Source organism: Terrapene carolina, unplaced genomic scaffold (assembly GCF_002925995.2).
Source record: "Terrapene carolina triunguis isolate 2854851 unplaced genomic scaffold, T_m_triunguis-2.0 Scaffold193, whole genome shotgun sequence".
NCBI classification, from domain to species: domain Eukaryota; kingdom Metazoa; phylum Chordata; order Testudines; family Emydidae; genus Terrapene; species Terrapene triunguis.
In genome coordinates, this window is record NW_020664544.1 from 4,447,557 (window position 1) to 4,470,154 (window position 22,598).

At 56.5% G+C, this 22,598-nt stretch overlaps 1 protein-coding gene across 1 annotated transcript in view; it reads left to right on the forward strand.

The window, feature by feature from the left end:
* Positions 1–9,329: 9,329 nt before the first annotated feature.
* Positions 9,330–22,598, forward strand: part of SRCIN1 (SRC kinase signaling inhibitor 1) — a 92,624-nt gene continuing 79,355 nt past the window's right edge. Inside the window, exon 1 of the mRNA XM_026654775.1 lies at positions 9,330–9,605. Within this exon, the coding sequence (XP_026510560.1) occupies positions 9,345–9,605 (261 nt within the window). The 5' untranslated portion in view covers positions 9,330–9,344. The remainder of the gene's footprint in view (positions 9,606–22,598) is intronic.

Consider the following 22,598-nt stretch of genomic DNA (forward strand, 5'->3'; position numbering starts at 1 on the left):
TTCCCGGGCTTTGGAGGATTCGGTGGTGCAGGTGGCAGGAGAGGAGAGGGAGCTGGGGGGGGGGGGGGGGGGGGAAGCGGCGGGCGTCCAGGCGGCGCCCCGGGGGGGGGGGGGGGTTTTCCCCAGCGCAGGGCACTCCAGCCAGCCCGCAAAAGCCCGCTGGCTCTGCATCTGCACAGCTGCAGTGGTTCCGAGGGATACGAGTGCATTGCTTTCTCTTTCTTGCTTCCCTAATGGCTGGGCAGGGAGGAATCTCGTAGCTCCGAGGGGTTTCGATCTCTCCGCCGTGCCGCGTCCTTCCCTTTTCCGTCTGTTGGCTCCCTCGGATCATTTTTCATGTTCTGCAAACGGCCGCTGCTTTCACGGCCCGCGTGAGCCTCGCTGCCTCCTGAAGATTTATGAAGCTGCAGTAATAAACTGTGTTGGAAAGATCCTCTGGCTGATCATCCCCACCGAGCGGCCCCTGATGACATCCCGCCGGGGACCCTCTGCGCCGTCCCTCCCCGGCACACCTCGCGGGGCGCTGGCGCTATGGGGCTAGCTGGCTTTTTGGTGGGGGGATGTAAAAGGAGAGTGATCGCTGGGGCTGTGCGCACGGTTCCCGGGGAGTCAGTGTCTCTCTGAGGCTTGCGAGGAGCGGGGCTGGCGCGGTTGCCTGGCGTTCAGGCAGATCTCACAGGGAGAGGGGGCCATGGCTGTGTCCCCAGCACCTGCCCCATAGGACCCTGGGGCGTGGCTCCCCTGCAGTGGCCGGGGAGACACCTTGGTCGGCAGGTAAGGGCGATGGATGGATGAGTCAGAGGAGAGTTCGGGAGCTTCCTTAACCCACCGTCTGCTGGGGAGCAGGGCCTCGCCCCAGACGCCGGGACTCTCCGGGGGATTGCTATTGTCCTCGTGGGGATTCTGCTGCTTGCCAAGGAGCCTCTTTCCATCCTGCCAAGGGAGGGGGGCGTGTGTGGGGTGGGGGTTCCCCTGCCCACCACCCCCAGGAAGGTGGGGGTTGTGACCTGGAAGCCATCCGTCCTTCACAGCGGCACCATCCCGAAGCCAGCTCGGCCCTCATCCTGTGTTAGCCAACGGGTAAGCGAGCGCTGCCGGGGCGTGGCGGGTAACTGCGTCCTGTCTCCCTTCCCTGCCCCGCTCCAGGAGGCTGGTTCGGGGCCCATTGGCCGTCGTGCAGCGGGGCTGTTCTGGTGCGGTCAGCCAGGCAGCGCGCAGACGGGCCCCAGCGCCCCCTCCTCGGCGATCGTCCCCCAGCGAGAGCCTGGACCAGCCACGCGGCTGGGGGGAGTCTGTGCTGGGGAGCAGGGAGGCCATTGGGAGCCTGTGTCGGGGAAGGTGTCGTTCCCCCCCCCCCCCTGTTTCGTGGCCAGGCGTGGCAGAGCAGAGCCAGTGGCTGGAGCCATCGCGTGTGGCGTTAGTTATGTTTCTCCTCCTTTCTCGTCAGGAAAGGCTCAGCAGAGCCCCGGGGGCCGGGTGATGCTGGCCAGACCAGCAGAGATCAGCCCTCTCCACGGGTGCTGGGACCTGGGCGGGGGACGGCTTCCCCCACCGAGGGCCGATCAGGCCAGATGCGAGCTGCGAGGTCCCCACACAGGGCACCCGGATGTGCCATGTGTCTCCGGAGGGTTTCTCACGCTCACGGCCAGCCCTGAGCATCCTCCCCCAGGCCCGACGATCGCTCCCGGCTTTGGGGGCAGCAAAGGGTTAACAGCGGTCAGGACTGTGGAGCTTCCACCCGGGTGACCCGCAGCCAGGGCTGGGCTGGAAATGGGGACCCGCTCAAAGGCTGCGTCCCAGCAGATGCCAGCGCGGATGATGTCCCCGGCCCTGAGGCTGCAAGGCTCCATGCCTGGGCTGCCACCCGCCTCGTCTCTGCTGCAGCTTTAACGAGGGCCCCTTCCTGGCCTGGCTCCGGTCTCCTGTTTCCTTTGGGGGAAGGAATGAAAATATCACCCCGATCCCGTGCCCCCAAGAACCTCCCTACCCTGGGAAGCCCGAGCTTCTCCTCTCCTTGTCATCATGCATGATGTATCACGGCTGGTAGGGAAGCCCAGAGGAACGCTGAGCGGGGCCCCATTGCGCTAGGCGCTGTACAGACAGGTTGCAAAGGCAGCCCCCCCGCCCAGCTTGCGGCCGCCGCGGCAGGCTGGTGCTGCGCGGGACGCCTGGACTCCAGGCCCGTTGCAGCCCATGCCCGTGCACTGGAGCCCTGGGCTGTCTGCGCCGAGGAGAAACATTCTCTCCTTAAACTTTTTTGTTTAATTATTCTCAGGGTGGCGGGATGCGCTGCCTCGAGTTGGCCCTGCAGCCAGCAGGACCAGGCCTGGGCAGGGCACCATCACCCAAAGGGCTTGGCAGGCAGTTGAGAGGTGTTGGCTGCTGGGTGGGAGAGGATGGGTCCAGTGGCTGAGCAGCAGAGGTGGTTTCAGAAGCTGGAGGTACCATTTCCCTCCATTCAGGCTTATACAACCATCGACTGGGCCGACCTTGTGGTGCACCCATTAGCTGCAGCACCCCCCTTCCCTGCTATGCTCCCACTTATCCCACCTCCAGGACCTAACTTGGGGTCAGCTTCAGGAAGCACCTGACAAACTAATCAATCGCTTTCCCCACTCTCTGACATGCAGCCACCTCTAGGGTGGAGCATGGCAGCTGTTTGGAACATCTCACGACCGTAGGATGCATGAGCTTGAAAGGAAGAAAAGAGAAATTCTGCTGGGCGGGGAGGATTTAGGTCAGTGGAATGTAATTACCCCAGTTTCACCTTGGCCAGGAAACCTGGGTAACACCCTTGTTCTTATGGGATCGTGAAAGACCACATGTGGGTTAGCTCCTTTCTCACAGCCAGGCCCCGGGGGTCTCCCATCCACATACAAACTCAGCCTGACCTTGTTTAGTCTGGGAGAGCTGCAAGGCTCCCCACCCAAAGCGGTACAGCCACAGGCCTCTGCAAGCAGCTTTGGCCATGGGGAAAAAGATAGGGGGGGGCGGAACTAATATGGGGGGCTTGGCAAAGCTTGGCCTGGAGATGGCGCCCAGGATCCGATGCCTGCGGGGGTACTGCCCCCTCCACTTGCTCGTCATCCTCTGTCTTTGGAGACGAGGGGAGCTGGGATCCGGAGGGGGGATTACCTGCCAGAACTGTTCTCCCGGCACTGCTCCTCTAACTGCCGCGCTGGTGGGTACCAATGTGTGGCTCCTGGGGTTAATGGCACCGACAGACCTTTCCCTTCGGTTCCAGCAGGACCCCCAGCGAGAGCCCTTGTGCCCGGGCGGTTCTGCAGGGAGCTGGGGTGGGGGAAGGCCTGGCGAGCAGCGGGGCCCCCCAGCCCTGAGCAGCGTGGCTCTGCCCTGCCTGCGGATCGTGCGGGGCTTTTTAAAGAACTCTCTTTAGCACTGGGGAGCGAGCCAGCAAGCTGGCGCGTTCCACCAGCAGAGCGTGTAATTAGGGAGCCGGGAGCTGCATGCTGATGCGCTGGCGATCGGTGGGCGGGAGCTTGGCACGGTGCCTTTCCTAGGGCGGCTGCTGAACTCCCAAGCAGGGAGAGGCGTCCCGGACTGCAGCACCAGCTTGCCCTATCGCCGGCCAAAGGAGGCAAGCGCAGGGCAGGCGGCAGCTCCATTGCAATCCCATTGCCTCCTCTCCCAACCCCCCCCAGCCGCCCAAGGAAGGGGAGAGGGTTTCTTGGCAGAAACGGCAGTGTTGCCTCCGGAGCGGCTTGGCTGCTCTTGCACGATCGTGGGCTCTCTCGCACGCTGCGGGTGCGCTTTCGCACGCGCCTGCTTCAGCCGTGCAAGCGGGTCTCGGTAAGGAGGCTGCGTGCTGGAGTGGCTGGAGAGGAAGGCTAGGACACCTGGCTTCTCGTCCCGATGACGCCGGTGACTTGCTGTGCAGCCTCGGGCAAGTTGCTGCCCCGCTCTGTGCCTCAGTTTCCCTCTCTGTGAGACAGAGGGAGAGCCTCCCCCTGCCATGGGGCAGTGTGGGGACGAATTAGGTCGGGTTTAGAAAGGACTTTGTAGTGGAAGTGCCTGCTGGGACTGAGAAGTGATTATCCTGTAAGGTTTCAGAGTAGCAGCCGTGTGAGTCTGTATCCGCAAAAAGAACAGGAGGACTTGTGGCACCTTAGAGACTAACACATGTATTTATCCTGCAAGGTTGGCCACCTTTCCCTGGTATCGCCCTAGGAGGCTGTCGTCAGCCGCTCCCTGCTAGCAGTGCACTCTTTGCAGTGCTGCAGCATCTCCCCACACTGCAGGATCCAGGCTCTGCGTTTCTCTGACCCGGGCTTTGATTGTTTATTGTAGGGCCTAGTCCAGCGCGGAATCAGGCCTCCTCCCTAATACAGGTTGACGACAGGGAGCCAGGACTCCTGGGTTCTGCCCCCGGCCCTGCTGCTGATTTGCTCTGTGACCCTAGGGAAGTCACCCCGTCTTTCCCTGCCTGTTTCCCCACCTGAGGATGGGCTGAGAATAGGTACCCGCGCCCCAGGGGCGCTGTGAGCTTAGAGGCATTGTCTGCAAAGCCCTTTGAGATCCCAGGCGCAGCAGAGGGGCCGGTCTGATGAGCACTAGGAGCGCTCCGGGCTGGGCACTGCTGCACAGAATGTGACGTTGGTGTCTAATGAACGGGGGAGTAGCAGTCAGCTTCGTACCGGGACAGAGACCTCCACTCACTGCATTGCCACCTGCGTCAGTGAGACACGCCCCAAAGGCTGGCTGCCCGTGGAGTGGACAGGGGATGCCTGGACAGCCCGGCTAGTCTTCCCAGGGCTGCCTCTGGTCCAGCTGGGTATGGCCCCACGCAGGGATGCTGGTTGGCTGGCGCTGCGCCTCCCTTGGGTTACATCACGGAATGGCAAGGCGAGAGTCCAGTGGAGAGCAATGAAAATGATCAGGGGGCTGGGGCACATGACATATGAGGAGAGGCTGAGGGAACTGGGATTGTTTAGTCTGCAGAAGAGAAGAATGAGGGGGGATTTGATAGCTGCTTCCAACTACCTGAAGGGGGGTTCCAAAGAGGATGGATCTAGACTGTTCTCAGTGGTAGCAGATGACAGAACAAGGAGCAATGGTCTCAAGTTGCAGTGGGGGAGGTTTCGGTTGGATATTAGGAAACACTTTTTCACTAGGAGGGTGGTGAAGCACTGGAATGGGTTCCCTAGGGAGGTGGTGGAATCTCCTTCCTTAGAGGTGTTTAAGGTCAGGCTTGACAAAGCCCTGGCTGGGATGATTTAGTTGGGGATTGGTCCTGCTTTGAGCAGGGGGGTTGGACTAGATGACCTCCTGAGGTCCCTTCCAACCCTGATATTCTATGATTCTATGACACGTTCACTGTAGGAGTGGGCAGTGGAACAACAGGGGGAGCTCATGAGCATTGGTGTTGCATCAGTACTGCGCCAATGCCCGGCCTGGCGCTGGGGGCATTGTACAGTGTGTGTGTGTGGGGGGCGTGTAGTCCTTTACTGGAAGCGGTAAAGCAAGGCTTTGACATGAGATCACGAAAGATGCTGTGGTTCTCTCGGTCAAGACCTCCCCGAGCTTGAAAATCTGCCACGCCGGAGGAACCTGGGGTGCTCGGTCTCATAGCTGGGAATCGGGGCCCTGATCTGGCTGAATCCCAGCCCGGTAACTCCATTCCCCGCCTGGTTCCACACAGGAGACGTGGAGATGGAGGCAGATTCTCCCAGAGGCTGGAGTCCCTGCTGGACTTTCCCTCTGGAGCGTGTCAGAGGCCAGAGCGTCTCCCGGCTGCCTTGGCTCGGCGGTGCTGTCACTAGCCGTTAGATCAGGCACCAGCCTGCCAGGTGACCCTTGGCTTTTCAAGGCCAGGCTAGCTGGGCAGCTGGGCTGGCTTTTCCGAATCTCTCTCCTGAGCAGCCGGGTGTCGGTCCTAGCCCCAGCCTGGCACAGACAGCTCCAGAGAAGGCCGTTCCCCTGACCATTTTCCAGCGGCCCAGTTGAGCGAGCCGCAAGGAGGCCGGGGTGAAAGGCTGTCAGAGGGACCCTGCTGCAGCCCAGACTTGCTGCCTGGATGTGTCCTATGGGGATTTAACAGGCATTCTGGAATTCGCTGAGGGGAGACAGACCCTAAGGTGCCCTCCCCTTTCAAGCCCCAGAAAAGCTCCAGGCGATCTCCGCACGCAGGGAGTTCCAGTCATTAATTACCACTCGCGTTGTGTAGTAGGCTCGGCACAACTCACTGGAAATTAAAATCACAATGTGCAGCCAATGAATTACCCATGGCCCAATTAACACTGGGCCAGGAAAGCTGAATTCGGTTGCCTACTCTCTGTCTGGGGAACCTTGGGCCAGTTACTTTGCGTCCTGTGCCTCGGTTTCCCCATTTATGAAAACAGAGTTAATTTATCCTTCCCTCCCTTACTGGGGTGTTATGAAGTGCTTTGATGTTTGGAGCTCTCTGGGTAGAAATGGCTATAGAAATATCAGTCTATTAGCCAAAGACGAAGGAAGGCTGGGCTGATGGCTAAGGCATTAGCTGGAGACTCGGGGTTCAATTTCCTGCGTGACTTTGGGCATGTCACTTAACAGCTGTGTGCCTCAGTTTGCCATCCCTAAAATGGATATATCAGCACTGGCCTACCTCACAGGATGAATACGCTATGGATTGTGAGAGGCTCACATACTGCAGTAATGGGCCCATATAAATACCCAAGACCAATGTACTTATTGCAATGCAAACACTGCCCCCTAGTGGTGAGAATCACTGCTTGCCTATGTGTTATAGGCACTATACTGTTAACAGCTGGTGGAGATTCTCCTTCAGCCCTCTGTCCAGCTGTCTCAGCCAAGAGCCTTGAGCACAAGACTATCCTTCCTCTCTTGTCTGTGATTTTATCGCGGGCTACAGTCACCTTGTTTTTAAGTGTTTTTTAACCCCAAGGCACCGGTAACAATCCATCGCTATCCACCTCGGTCGCTCAAGGCACCGTGGGGCTGGGGCTCCGTCTGGGAGAGCTAAGCTGCCCATTGGAGCTGTGTTCTCAGGGTCTCGTGTTTGTGGGGGCTGAGCGCTCCAGGGGATCTCGGAGGGGAATGCTTTCCCAGCTCAGCCTGCAGAGGCCGGTCTTAGAGGTGTAGGGGCAGGTCCCCGCTGTGCATGGAGAGTCGCCCTGCGGTCTAGATGCTTCCAAGGCAGGGGCGGTTTGCTCTGGTTTGAGAGGGCTTTCCTAATCTGAATGCTGAGAATCTGCCGCCGGCGTGTGTGTGTGTGTGGGGGGGGGCTCTGTCAGCACAGGGCGAGCCGGGGAGATCTGGGATCTGCTAGAGACAAAGACCCAGCAGCAGGCAAGGTGAACCCTGAGGACGAGCCTACAGAGAGATCTGGGGCCTGAGGGACCTCGGGAAGGGGGTGAGGCCGGAGCAGGGAGCTGGCTGAGAAAGGGGTCTCCCTGGGCCTTGGTGTGCCGGCAGCGTCTCTCTGCAGGAAGCGTGCGCCTGGGGAAGTGAGAAGAGGCGCCTGTCGCCGGGTGGGGAGCGCGTTGCTTTCACCAGCTGGACCTTAGCCTCAGAGCGGTGCCGGCGGAGTCCCCCTCCCTCCCCCATGCACTGCCCTGCATTTCATTTTCTTTTTGGTATGTCCGTTTGTCTGTGTCCTTCTGTGTGTCTCTGCTCCGGAGCAGCGTTCGGGCCCTCGTCCGTCATGGGTCTCTGCCTGGTTTTGGTTTCAAGTCGAGCGTTAGCTTTTTATTTTGAACGTTGTGGTCTCTGTGGTTCCCCTGTCCTGTCCCCCTCTGTCCACGTCTGTCGCTGTGCCAGGCCGGCGGCCCTGCAGCCTTCGGCCTCCCCTCCCCTCTGCTGCAATCTGTCCCAGGACAAAACCCTGATTGCAGCCCCTGACCCTCTTTCCCCCCCCCCAGGCCAGAATCCCCCCCCGACCCTGCCCCCTTCTCCAGAGCCAGAAATCCACCCACCCTCTGTTTGCACCTCAGACACCAAGCCCTCTTTTGGGGGCCGAATGAGTAGCAGAGAGGGGGGGGAGCGTAGGTGGGAAAGGGACAATGCCTTGGGGGTGAGGGCTGTTGCTGGCGTCTGGTCACCGAGGACAAGCCCAGGACTTTTCATGTGGCTTCTATCCGAGAGGCGATTTAAAGAGACGCTGTCAGACGCTGTCACCACAGGTTTAGAACTCACCTCCATTGCTGGCTGAAAACACATCCCCCTTAGAAGCTTAGATAATCTCCTTCCTGAGTCACTTGTCCCTGCCCCCCCCAACCTTGGGGACTGGGCTCTTTGGAGAACCTGCCCCTTCTTTAGATGCCTCGATGGGAGCTGAACTCATCTGGAAATCAGGCCCCGGTTGCAGGGGGCGAGCCCGAATTCCCCAGCCTGGGCAGAGATGAAGGAGGGAGTTGAATTCCCACCTGCTGGGCAGCTCACTGGGGCCCCTCGGTATTTTGTTGATGTCATTTGCTGCCTGGCAGCGGAGCAGCGAATGGATCCAACCCATCTTGAGAGATTTACAAAGCGGCCAATGCCTCCTCATCAGGTGTGAACCCCCCCCCCAGTCTCGACCACTGGACAGCGCCCCTTTAAATCTGACCAGTCTGAGAATCCAATTAGTGGATTGCTCTGTCTCCTGGTCACCAAACCGAGATGGTACCAGAAGCCGGGGTGCATTGCATGGCCAAGAACCCTGGGTGGAGCAGCCTGTGTAGAGTATTTGCCCTTAGTGCCCCTCTGTCTCTATTCAGTCGCTGTGGGTGGGGTCGCTCTGCCGTTAGCCGGGGCCAGCTAGGAGTGCTGAGCAAGGTGGGACTCGGGCTTCAGGCATCGGCCGTTCACCTCTGGAGAACGGGGCTGCCACGTGAATGAAGTCTGGTGGTTGCCTGCCTTGCCCATGCCCTGCCCCTTGGGTAGCAATGAACATTGCCACACAGTCTACACTTCCCGTAGAGACCCACGCTAGCTCGTCTCGAGCTAGTGTGCTAAAAATAGCAGTGAGGTCACAGCCTACCTGTGCAGGGTAACAGCGAGCCAGGCCCCTAGTCCCCATCCCCTGGGCATTGTACGGCCGCCAGCCATCCAGCCCAAGCTCTGCTCAGGGGCACCCCAGGGCTGAACTGGGGGGCCTGGATGGAGGATCTGGAACGTGGACCCTGCCCCCGGCCAGCCAGTGCTATCAGCCCCTCACTTCAGTTCCTGGCTGCCAGCCCCGACCAAGCAGCTCCACGACAGAACAGTAACTGCTGGATTTCCTGCCCCGCCAGGTCGCCCCAACGGCCGAGGCATCAGGCCGAGGGCTGGCGGGAAGGTCCCTGACCCCAGCTCTGCTCTCTCCCCTTCCCCCACCCCGTGTAGATCCCGAGAGGACTAGCACACACATGATCTCGGCAGACGATGCGGAGTACCCGCGGGAATACAGGACCCTGGGGAACGGGACCCGGCGCTTCTCCAACGTGGGGCTGGTGCACACCTCGGAACGCCGGCACACGGTGATCGCCGCCCAGAGCCTGGAGGCCCTGACTGGGCTCCAGAAGGCCGAGATGGACCGCAAGCGAGACGCCTTCATGGACCACCTGAAGAACAAGTACCCGCAGCACGCCCTGGCCATCCGAGGCCAGCAGGACAGGATCCGGGATCAGGTAAGGGGCATCGTTTTCCCCCCCGTCTCCGCCTTTCAAGGGGCTCTGTGAACTCTAGCCCAGGCCTGGCGGTGGGGTCTGGCAGTGAAGTCACCTCATGCATAAAAGGGCTGGTGGGCTCGGTCGGGGTCTTGCCAGCAGCAGTAGGCTTTCCCCAGGCTCTCCCAGGGTTGTGAACGCACAGCCTCTCTCTAGGGGGACACGGGGTGTGTGTGTGGGAATTTGACCTCGGGGTGGGCTAGGAGACAAGCATTGGGAGCAGATTTACCTGTGTGAGGAGCTGGAGGCATGGGGGGATTTGATCTCTGGTGGGGGCTAATGGGCATGCAGCGGGGGTGTATTTATCCTCTCTATGAGGAACCAGGGCCATGGAGCCCCCCCACAATGGATCTGTCCTCCAGGGGGCTAGCTGGCACATGCGGGAGGAGGGGAAACCCCAGCCCAGTTCTCTCCAACCTTCACTTGGGTTGGGGCTGTGAGTAGGGGCTGGTGAAGGGTAGAAGCTGAGAGCCAAGCCCCCCTGCTCCCTACCTGGCCCGCGGGGGTCAGCACCAATGCCCGTTGCACACCTGGACTCTGCGGGCCCTAAACACCCTGCTCGGGGCCTCCTCGGCTCTGGGCTTCCTCCCTCCAGAGCACTTCTTCCCTCCCTGTGGGTGCAGGGGGAACCTCGAGAAATAGATCACACCGGCCAAACCTTTCACCGCAGCCCTCGCCCCAGGCTGCCTCTTAGGGAGGCGTTTCTGGCCCCCTGTTTTTATTAACCAGCCCAATAGCCCTCCTGCCATGGGTAGCCCCAGCGTGAGGCTGGGAGCCTGGCGCAAGCCGCGGTGATGGTGGGTGTAGATACGTATGCCAGATTGCCAAGGGCTCAGCACCCAAATCTTCCGCCGAGCTCAGTTGCTGTTTATGCACCTAAATAAGAGACCGATTCTCCCAAGAACCCAGCACCCCAGGGGCACCCGATGTGCTGAGCTTTTGGGAAACTCTGGCTCTGACTGGGGGAGAGAACCCGGCCCCAGGCGTTTCTACAGCTTGCTTTGTGATAACACGGCTGAGACAGGTATTGAGGGTTAGTCCTTGTTTGGACAGGCTGTTACCAGGAGCTGGGGCTTGAAGCCTAGAGTGGCAGCCAGACGGGGGCTGCATGGTAGCTCCACGCGTTGTAGAATTGAGCATGTTCGTGTCATACCGCCTCATGCCGTCGGAGGGCTTGGATGCACCGGAACTGAGTGGGGGGGAAAGACCCTGTCTGTGCCTGGCGCGGAGATTCCCCGCTGAGCTTGAGCGGTTCGGTGCAGGCGCTGAGCATCGCTGTCTCTGATGCAGACTGGTCTGTAATTACCTGTGTGTAATTAGCGACTGGCCCCCAGTGTGGGCCAGCAGGAGAGGAGAGCAGTGCCGCATCTGCTGGTGTCTCCGTAGTACAGACTGCGTTATAGCTCCCCTTATCCGCAGGGCAGGGACAGCATGGGCAAGCTCCCCCACTGCCATGCACCGCAGTGGGGAGGCAGTGTGACCCCAGGGGTAGAGCGCCGGCCTGACACTCAGAAGACATGGGTTCAGTTCCCAGCTCAGCCACTGGCCTGCTGGATGACCCCGGGCAAGTCGCTTTGCTGCCCCGTGCCTCAGTTTCCCCTGACACGGACCTCCTTTGTAAAGCCCTTGGAGATCATTTGATGAAAAGAGCTAAACAAGAATAACAACCCTGACCATCTCCAGGAGATCAGCTGCCATGATCCGTTCTGTGCTTGGCTTCTGTGCCGAGCTTACCGACAAAGTGTGTGTGTGTGTGTGTGTGTGTATGTGTATGTGTGTGTGTGGTGTTACGGATGCCTGTCCTTTAAGGAGTGGGCCACGACCCCAAATCCACCCACGTTGGATAGTTGATCTGGGCTGGAACGGCGCTAGGTGCAGCAAGCTGTATATCCCACCGCACATTCCCTGAGCCCTCTGTCCCCGCCTGCCCCAGTCCCAGCTCGGCACACAGGGGGATGTGTTCTCCTGGACGTACGGTAGCGAGGGAATTTCTGGGGCTTGCTGCGTTTCAGCTCTGGGCTAGCGATGAAAGGAGAGAGGCTCTCCCCTTCCGCAGCCGCTCAGTGCTGTCACGGTGGCACACACAGGCTGGCTGGTTTGTGACCCTCTCACAAACTCTAGTGCAGGGCACGGGCCTGGGACTCTCCCTAGCGCCGCAGCAGTTCCAGGCTGCAGAGCTGCCCGCCGGCGGTGCTGCCATAAGTTAGGGCTATTTCGGCCCCTGACCAGCCTAGAAACCCCAGGGCACAAAGCCCCCTTTCCTCCACGCTCAGAACTGTGGCTGTGGGTCTGGCTACGCTGCAGTCAGAGGTGTGGCTGCAGCACGTGTGGACGTAGCCCATGAAAACAGCAGTGGCCCCTCAGCAGCACAGGCTGGCCGCTCGAGCACGTACCCAGGGTCCCGGGCGGGGTTGTCCGGCCCGTGCGGCCGCGGCTTCGCTGCTTTCGTTACGTCTACACGCTCAGGTTCGTCTACACGTGCTGCAGTCGCAGCACAGAATTCCAGCCAAAGGCGGCCGCCCGCGCTAAGGAATCATCCGTCCGTGTCTGGGCCGGGCGATGGGAAGGCACGAATCACCTCTCAAGGGCCCGGGCACCCCCTGTGCCCTTTGTGAGCTCCCCATCGCGTTACCATCCTTTCCAACGCAGGTGCTTCCTCTGCTTAAGGGGACTTCAGCAAAGCCATTTGAAAACAGCACCTAGATCTGTAGCAGAGGCACGGAGGGTCCTTGGGGACACCGGCGTTCCAGGCACTGAGCTGCCGTCATGTCCCCGGCGGTCCCGGTTCCTCCTGCTTCGGTAGGGCTCACACGCGGATTGCTGGCAATGCTGCCCTCCCTGCCAACCGGTTCGCTAAAAGGGCCCCGGGGAGATTTGGCAGCTGCACCTGGTGAATTCGGGTATCTGGCGTGACCCTGCGCGCGCCAGCAGGAGCCTCTGGAATCACAGCTCAGGAAGAGAATGGGGCCTGCATGGGGTCCTAAACCTGGGCAAGGCAGGGGAGCAGCTGGGCTCGGTGGATTCATGCGCTGCTCTCTGCTGCGGTGAGTGCAGGCTCTGCCCTGTGCCACTAGCTGGACCAGCCCCCCGCTGCAGTCAGGCCAGGGGGGGCCCTGTAGGCCTTGTGGCTAAGAGGGCCGGGCAGCTGAAGCCCGAGCAGTGGGGTGGGCAGCAGAAGAAGGGGAAGGAGGGGAGTGGGGCATAGCTGGAAATGGCAGCATCCCAAAAGGGGGTGGAGGGCGAGGGCATCTGCTGCTTCCGGATTGGCTGAGAGCTCATGTCCTCCCAGCATGCAGCAGGATGAGCATCAGGGCGTGCCCCCCATCAGCCTCGGGACTGACTCTAGGCCAGCAGGCCTTTGGTAACAGGGCTGGATTGTGTCTTGCTCCAGCAGACTCTGGGGCTGGGAAGGAGGCTGCGAGCTTGGCAGGATGAATGAGAACCCGAACCCTGCTGGGGGCACTAATGAGCTGAATTTGCCGGTCTCTCCCCCCACCTCAGCGAGTCTGCGAGGGGGAGTCCTGGCACAGCAAGGGGGCTGCGGGCCAGGACTGAGGGGCATTCGCAGACCAGGGGGTGGGGTGGAGGGAGAGATGCAGGGCGGAACGGCAGATGGTGCCAGGAGTGAGGGGCATTGCCAGAGCTGTCTGGGCTCCAGAACCGGAACAGCAGGCGGTGCCGCGGGTGAGGTGCATTGGCAGAGCTGCGTGTGCGGAGGGGAAGGGATTCGAACACAGCACCTGTCGGCGCTCAGTTACCAGAGCCAGACCATCAGCGATGCCCGGCTCCATGCAATCATTCATTCCAAAATGAAAAGAATGAAAGACAGTCCCGTCCCTCCGCCCCCCAAGAGTACGGGCCTTTTACCTGCCTTAGTCACCCTATTCCTCCCATTCTTGCTTGAGAAACAACCAGGACTCTCTCCCAGGACGCTCTCCTAAGGTTCCCACCTGGAACCTACATGCCTCTTGCACGGATGCAGCATCCATTAGAAAGTGGCGTGGTCTTGTTAGGTCCTGTTGTATCTCTGCGTCATAAAATCCCACCCACGCCTCACCTCTTCCAGAGGCCACGGGACTGGGCGTGCGACTGGCAGCAGGGTGGGGTTCAGAGTGGAGCTGGTGCTTACTCCCGTCGATACAAACTCCCTACAGTACTGTTGGCCCTCTCTTCACCTGCCATGAGTTTTCATCTACTGAGTGGCAAAATAAATGTGTTTTTGTAAGTCCTGCGCGGCACTGGACTGGGACTCAGGAGACGTGGGTTCTATTCCCTGCTCTGTCACTGGCCTGTTGGGTGACCTTAGGCAAAGTCACTTCCCCACTCTGTGACTCAGTTTCCCCATCTACATAAAAACATAAGAATGGCCGTGCTGGGTCAGACCAATGGTCCATCCAGCCCAGTGTCCTGTCTTCCAACTGTGGCCGGTGCCAGGTGCTGCAGAGAGAATGAACTGAACGGGGCAGTTATTGAGTGATCCATCCCCTGTCATCCAATTCCAGCTTCTGGTAGTCAAAGATTTAGGAGCATGCCATTGCATCCCTGACCATCTTGGGTAATAGCCATTGATGGACCTATCCTCTAGGAATTTATCTAATTCTTTTTTGGCCTTCACAACATCCCCTGGCAATGAGTTCCACAGGTTGACTGTGCACTGGGTGAAGAAGTACTTCCTTATGTTTGTTTTAAATCTGCTGCTTATTAATTTCATTGGGTAACCCCTGGTTCTTGTGTTATGTGAAGGGGTAAATAACACTTCTTTAGTCACCTTCTCCACACCAGTCATAATTTTATAAACCTCTATCGTTTCCCCGCTCAGTCATCTCTCTTCTAAGCTGAATAATCCCAGTCTTTTTAATCTTTCCTCATACAGAAGCTGTTCCAGATCCCTAATCATTTTTTGTTGCCCTCCTCTGTACTTTTTCCAATTCTAATACACCTTTTGTGAGATGGGTGACCAGAACTACACACAGTACTCAAGATGTGGGTGTACCATAGGTTTGTAGAGCGACATTATGATATTTTCTGTCTTAGTATCTATCCCTTTCCTAATGGTTCCTAACATTCTGTTAGCTTCTTTGACTGCCGCTGCGCATTGAGCAGATGTTTTCAGAGAATATCCGCAATGACTGCAAGATCTCTTTCTTGACTGCTAACAGCTAATTTAGACCCCATCATTTTGCATGTATAGTTGAGATTATGTTCCCCAATGTGCATCACTTTGCATTTATCAGCACCGAATTCCATCTGCCATTTTGTTGCCCAATCACCCCGTTTTGTGAGATCAACTTTCGACTTAACTCACTTGAGTCATTTAGTATCATCTGCAAACTTTGACACCTCATCGTTTACCCCTTTTTCCAGATCATTTAGGAATATGTTGAAGAGTGCTGGTCCCAGTACAGATCGCCAGGAGCCCCGCTATTTACCTCTCTCCGCTGTGAAACCTGACCATTCATCCCTACTCTTTGTTTCCTGTCTTTTAACCAGTTACCGATCCAGGAGAGGATCTTCCCTTGGATCCATGTGTCACGGACTCACAGATCGTGCCCACTCTTGGCCCCGTGTGGTCCGTGGGGGGTGCCCCTTTTAGTGAGACAGCCCTTCTCGGGGGTCCACTCTCTCTCGGGGTCCGGCCCCTCCACCTCCTGGATCCGCACCTCTCTGAGCCTTAGCACTTCTGTCTCTGCCGTGGGCCCCCTCAGGGAGTCCACTCGCTCTGGACCCCCGGGGCCTCCACCCCCGAAGGGGTTGATGCAACCCTGTTCTCTAGACCGGAGTGACTCTCAGCCAGCATGAAACAGGAGGTTTATTGAGAGTTGAACACAGCACAGGAAACTCTCTGACCCTCAGGCCTGGCCTCCCTCAGCCCAGCACATCCCAGTCTCTCTGCATCCAGGTGGGCTCTGCCTGCTTCCCCTCTCCAGCCCAGAGCCCCCCTGCTCGCCGCTGGGCATCCGAGATCCCCGGCCCCAGGCCCCGCCTCTGTCCATTGTCTTCCCTCCAGGTAAACAGGGTCGTAAACCGGGGCCTCCTCTCCTGCTTCTCCCTCTGGCTGGAACCGGCTGGTTAGGTCACTGGGTCCTCACGCTGCAGCCCATTGTCCTCCCACTGGCCAGAACTGGCTGCGTCTCCTCAGCTGGGCCTCTGGGTCACCAGGTCGCCAGGTCACCTGTCGCTGGGGTATCCATCCTCCCGGCCACCGGCTGGGTCCCCACGTCCTCTCTCCGGTCCTCTGCAAAACACACTCCCTCTCCCCTCACCTCGCTAAACCAGTAACACCCAGGGAAACTGAGTCCCACCTCCTCTGCATGCAAACCCTTGAAACTCCACAGAAAACAAGAAACCCCCCCACTTCGTCACACCATGGCTCCTTAGTTTGCTCAAGCGCCTTTGGCGAGGGCCCATGTCAGAGGCTTTCTGGAAAAGGGAGATAATGATAGTGGTCCCCTTTGTGAAGCGCTTTGAGATCTACTGATGGAAAGTGTTATCTAAGAGGAAGGCATTATGATCATTCTATTCCCAGGCAGCATCTCAGGGAAGGGGAAGTTAAGGTCGTAACTCTGTATCAGGAAATTCAAAAGGGGAAAAAATCTTTTATAGACACCGTCGTTCAAACAAACACACACACCTAAAGATAGAACATTCCACCTTTGGTCTGCCCCCATATCTCATTCAGCCTTTACTCTGCCCTCATGTCCATGCCGGCCCTGTGCATCTTCCATGTAACATACACATCTGTCTATGACACGTGTGACAGCTAGGGGACAAATCAAACCCGAGATGCCTTGTCAGGAACCTGGATCTTTGAAATTCCAGGTCTTTTGGCATTTTGTCTGACAGCTTTATTATTCACAATGTTTATTTCTAAGGTAGTGCCCAGAAGCTCAGATCTGGACACTGTTGTGCTAGGTTCTGTACACCAGTGGCAGCCTGCTACAAAGAGCGTACAGCCTAAATAAACCAGGCTGACGAAGGAAGCGTCACCAATCCATCCCTAGTTACGAAGGGGGAGTGGAGGTACAGAGAGATTAAGTGACAGGTTTCACCCAGGGGGTCTGTGACAGACAGAGCTGGGGATCGAACTCAGATCACTTGCTTCCTGGTCTAATATCTTGCCAACACAAGCAGCCTGCCGCCAGCCAGCTGTTGTAGGCGCTAATGCAGCCTCTGCTTGGCTAATATTTCACTGTTTTTTCCGACGATAAGTCCCTTTCTTTCCTGCACTTACCTCCCCCGGACTGACATGCTGAGGAATTAATGGCACCCTGGACTTTAAAGAGCCTTTCTTGTGGTTTCTGATCTGGCTGCAATGATGCCTTTGGCCTGTGCCAAGTTTCCTGCCCGAAGCAAACGCATTGTTCCTTTTAAATTGGATCGTCTGTTTTGTCCCAAGCCCAGCTAGTTTCAAGGGGGAAACCGCCGGGTCTCCCGTGCTCCAGACGGCTGGCAGACCTGGGCACTAACGGGACGCTGCAGATGCGCAGATGGCAGGTTTGGGAGCGGGCAGAGATCTCTGAGCGTGCTCGAGTCGAGCTGGGTACAGCCTGTCGGCATTGCCCAGGGCTCACTGGGTGGGCCTGCGGGATCTGAACTGAGTAGCCTCAGTCCAGTTCCCAGGGCACAAGTGTGTCTCCACCACATAAACTACCCCCACAGTTGACACTGTTGGGTTACCCTTGTTGGAATCTGCAGCAGCGTTTCCGGGGCACGACCAGGCCTCTCTCCCCTACGGGGTTGCCCCAGAGGTGGACTGAGGAATTCTTGCCCTGCTGCTGTTCATGCTCTGGGAATCAACCAAAGGATCCAGTCCCCAGCCCTGTCGATCCAGCCCTGAATTCACAGCTACAACGGCATGGTATGGAAAGGCACCTAGGGCGGTGAGCACAGGGGAGCTGGAGAAATTCCAGCCGGGTGCCTCCCGGAGGGATGAAAGCAACCTGGGCATAAAGAAATAGAGCATTATAGAGCAGGAGCTTGGGCTCCTGTCTCTCCAGTCAGGAGGTTGATGTGGCATTGTTTTTGGCTGCATCGAGTCCTCCGAGTCTCTGTTTGTCTTAACTCCCTCCAGATTTAATCTACATCTGTGGGGAGGGGGGGGGTGTAGGACACCAACTTCTTTCCCTCTGTTGAAGTGGTTTCCTTTCCAGTGTGCCGCCCTCCTGCTGGGCCGGGTCCCAGAAGTCAGTTTGGATCGGTGGATATAACTGTTAGGTTGTGAGAACAGATCAGTTTTAACCCTGACCTGGCCATTGGCCAGTGCTCCCACGGTACTTCCAGGAGGCCAGTCGGGGTTACTGATTTCACTGGGCTCCATGCAGGACTCACTGGGCAAGGTTCTCTGGCCTGTATTCTGCAGGAGGGCAAACTACATGGTTGGGCTGGCTCCTCCAGGCCTTAAAAAGCTATGGCTGTGCGTTGTCTTGGGGGCCTAGTGCATAGGGCGCAGGACATGGACTCAGGAGACGGGGCTTCTGTTCCTGGCTCAGCCATGGGCCTGCTGGGTGACCCGGGGCGACTCACTTCCCGGCTCCATGCCTCAGTTTCCCCATCGGTCACATGAGGATAACGAGGCTGACTTTGTTTGTAAAGTGCTTTGAGGTCTGCTGGTGACAAGCGCTAGATAAAAGCTAGAGATTATTACTCTTTGTTTGCGTTTGATCATTTAAAACACCATCTCCCTGGGCCCCTCCCCACCTTCCCCATTCCCGCCTCTTGTTTGTTACAACCGCCTCCACTGAATGGGATGGTCAGCTCTCTGGGGGAGGGCCCACGGCTTCCTATGTGTTTATACAGCCGCTTGGGCCCTACCGTAATAATCTCTCTCACCACAGAACTGGTGCAGCATGGGCTCCCCCAACACCACCCCGCACCTGGAGCGATGCCACCCTGTGGGGGGAGAGGGCAGTGCAGTCTCCATGGCCTCTCCACAAAGACTCCTAATAATTAAACCACGATTTGAGGACTTCAGTAGCTCAGACATAGGTTAGGGGTTTGATACAGGAGTGTGTGGGTGAGATTCTGTGGCCTGCGTTGTGCAGGAGGTCAGACTAGATGATCATAATGGTCCCTTCTGACCTAAAAGTCTCTGAGTCTATGAATTTAACAACCATTGGGATTATCTTTACGGCCTTCCCCAGGGGACTGAACCGAAGAGCTACCCTCCTCATTTCACATAGGACCCAAACAGTCCCTGTTGACCCAGGCCGGATTCAAGCCGCTGACCCAGGGCCTGTCCTCTGCTTCTGAACGGTGGGGAATCCGTGCTGCTGATGGGCTGGTGTGGAGATATGGCTTCGTGAAGGAGTGTGGCATGGCTAACTCTGAGCATGCAAAACTCATGAGTCAGGCTCCTCAAAATCATGAGATTGCTTAAAAGTCTCCCCCCCATACACTTTGGGTTCTTCTTATTTGCCCTCTGGGGCGTGAGCCTTTGGGCATCATGAATTCAAGCTTTTCTCTGCAACCACAAGGGCTAGAAACTTCCTGTTAAAAAAAAAAGCAAGCTGAGAGTCTCCTGCGATCACGTGACTCCAGGAGCTGGGGCTTTAAACCCCAACTTGTGATAAAATCACGAGGCTGGGCGCATGAGTGCCAGTGGGACTTCTGCCTCTTGTCCCCCATGCAGAGTGAGAGTAGCTGCTATGCTTTTGTCTATGCTCCCCAGACTTGAAAGTCTGGGGGTTGGGGCAGTGCATAATCTGTGAAGAGCCCTTGACTCTACAACTGATTTCCGTACTGTGGTCCGCAGGTGCTTGCTTGGACCAGCAAGACTCAGTGCTTCTCCCATCTTCTCCCCTAGGGGGCGCCAGTGGTTCTGGGTTGCAGCTTCCCTCTGGGTTGGCTGCTCCAATGGTCTGGTGTTAAGAAAGGGTTTTGTGCAGGCAGGAGAAGATTTCTGGGCATGCTCATGAAAGCCAGTGCATCAAAATCAGAGCAGCATCACCAGCTGGAGAAGTTAGGATGAAGCCTCTTCTACATGGCGTGTTTACAGTCTGCGACTGCTGTTCACCTGTGTTATCACACGGCTTCTTCCGACCTGTGGGGACAGAAACCGCCGTACGCGGGAACCAGTGCGGAGCCCCGGCACCTCTGGGCTTGCTGCATCTGTTATGAATGTTAAAAAATGGCTTGAGCTCCAGCACCTCTTTCATCGCATATTAAGCACTGGCAGGAACTATTGGCCAGGTCCACAGCTTGGTGTATAGCGGTGTAGCTCTGCTGAAGCCAAGGGCGCTCCATTGATTTGCCCCAGGCTGAGGAGTTGGCTGTTCTTAGCCACTTTTAGAACATGCTTTCTCTGCCTACGTGAACAAGGAGAAAATCCAGATTGTTCCCCCAGTGTGTTCTCTGGGGCGTCGCTGGGGCCAAACAGACCACTGATGAAAGCAGTCTTTCTGTCCATAGAGGCCTAGCAAAGCCAAGCCTCTTCCTTATTATCTCCAGCCTGCTCGGTGCAAGCGGTGTTAATTATTGATTGCTGTTTTATCATCATCCGTCCACTGTTCAGGCTGCACTGGGTTCACACTCATTAGACATTGTACAGCGAGAGTCATGCGTCGTCTTTGAATCCATTCCGTTCCGCACTGGAGATACAGGCATCCCCTTTCTGGTCAGAGAGAGCCATTTCTTGGTAAATAACTTGAAATGTTTCGGTTATTAATACAATAATAAAACCACCAGGATTTGTAGAAAGCCCCACCTGCTTGGACTCAGGCGCGGAATGATTTTTGAGGATTGTTATAATCGGGTGGAAAGATCTTCTAGATTCTAATGGTCTGTTTTTTAAAAAGAAAAGACTGTGTAAATCCATCACAGAGGGGGAAACTGATCCTCGTGGGAAGAGCCCGCAAAAGGCGCGCTGTAGCTATAAAGCCCAGGTTTTAAGTGGGATTTAGGTAATACATAGACCTTCTGCTGGTGCACTGCCCAGAGGTGAAGCACAGCCAGAGACAGTAAAATAAATACAACCCATCGTTTTGGGGAGACGCTCCGGAGGGAGCAGATGCTCCCCCTTGGGATGGTGCACAGATTCATAGGTTCCAAGTCCAGCAGGGACCATTGGGATCAACTCGTCTGACCTCATACATAACATAGGCCAGAGAACTGCCCCAAAACAATTCCGAGAGCAGATCTTCTAGAGCAACATCCATTTTGATTTTAAAATTGCCAGAGTTAAGGAATCCACCACAACCCTTGGTAAATTGTCCCAATGGTTAATGACTCTCACTGTTAAACATTTACGCCTTGTTTCCAGTCTGAATTTGTCTAGCTTCAACTTCCAACCATTTGATTGTGTTAGAGCTTCCTCTGCTAGACTGGAGAGCCCCGTATTAAATATCTTTTCCTATGCAGATACCTATAAGCTGATAACCACTGAACATTACTCCCCGGAGTCCTGCCTGCCACCCCCTATCCGAGGCAGAAACCAGCAAACAAAGAGATGGTCGCATCCGCTTTGGGGGAAAGAAAACAAGCATTATTCATCTTCTCCCAACGTGTTAAAAAATTGTGGAGAGTAAATGAAAATAGAGGGGTTGGAACCAGTGGATGCCAACCTTTAAATGACATTGAGATGCAAACATGATCGAAGCCTTTCTGAAACGTTACAGACTTGCTTGTATTTTTAATTTATTAGCCATTTGGCAGGGGGAGGCTGATAGGTAATTTTAGCTTGTTGTTTAAAATATGATATACGAGAGAGTTTACCAAACCGGATCTGAATAGAAATGTTTTGGAAATTTCAGTGTTCCGTTCAGAACGGCAGCCCCCACACCATAACACCGTGGTGCTGATCGCGAGAAATGGAAAGTGAGAGCAATATTAATATTAATCATATGTATATCTATCATCGAGAAGGAAAGGCAGGTGCACACAATACCTCCAACACCCAACAGGCCGTCAGCAAGTCTACAGCGAAGGCCAAGGCTGCAGCGAGCTAATTGAAAACCCAGATGGGCGAGAGCTTTAAATGGCAGGTTAACAATAAACAGTGCAATGAGACAGGGAAAGTGAAACTGACTAATAGACCAGATTAGTCCCCCTGTCTTCCTGTCTGTCTGAGGTTTGGATTGAGTTCCCACCCCCGCAGTACCAAGTGCTGCCCCCCGCTGGAGGAAATGCAGGAAGTAAGCAAACACCACGAAGTTTTGATTTTTTTTAAAAATTCCATTTTAATGTATTAATATAACACAGGCAAGAAATTTACCAATCTCCCTCCAAATTGTGTCCCTTTAATACAGCCTGAAGAAGGGGTTAGTGGGGCAGGATTATTGTTTATTGTGAGTGGTACCGTAGCAGCTAAAGCCCCCAGCCGCGAACAAGGCCCTGTTGCCCTAGTTGCTGTAAACATAGTGACGGTCCCTGCTCGGAACAGGTTACAGTCTGCGTCGATCAGATAAAGGGTGGGAGGGGAAAAGGCCCAGTGACAGAGCTAGGGTTAGAATCCAGGTCTCCTGACTCCCAGGCCAGGGTGGGCCTTGTCCGTTAGCTCATGTCATCAGCACTGTCTTTAACTGGATGTGGGCTCAGAATGGCAGAAGCGTAGCTCTACCCGCAAACTCCAAAAGGAGGTTGTTTTTGCCTCACGCAGCAGGGAGGCGCTGAGTCCATCCCTACGGTCAGCATGAAATTCCAAGTGGGTTCCTTCGAGACAGCTGGAAATAGAGCGACCACCTAGCAAGTGTGAAAAATCGGGATGTGTGTGTGCGGGGGTAATAGGCGCCTAGATAAGACAAAGCCGTGAATATCAGGACATCCGGTCACCCTAGTGGGAAAATGTGTTGGCGCAGTGGCTAATACCCTCCGAAACATGGCACTTCCCACGTGACGCCCTTGTACTGTGAACTGCCCATCAGCCAAATGGCCTTGCCTCAATCTGAGTGGGGTCAGACTGTTACAAATTTGTATAATAATCATTAAGACTAACAGAAGTATTGGGAGCATAAGCTTTCG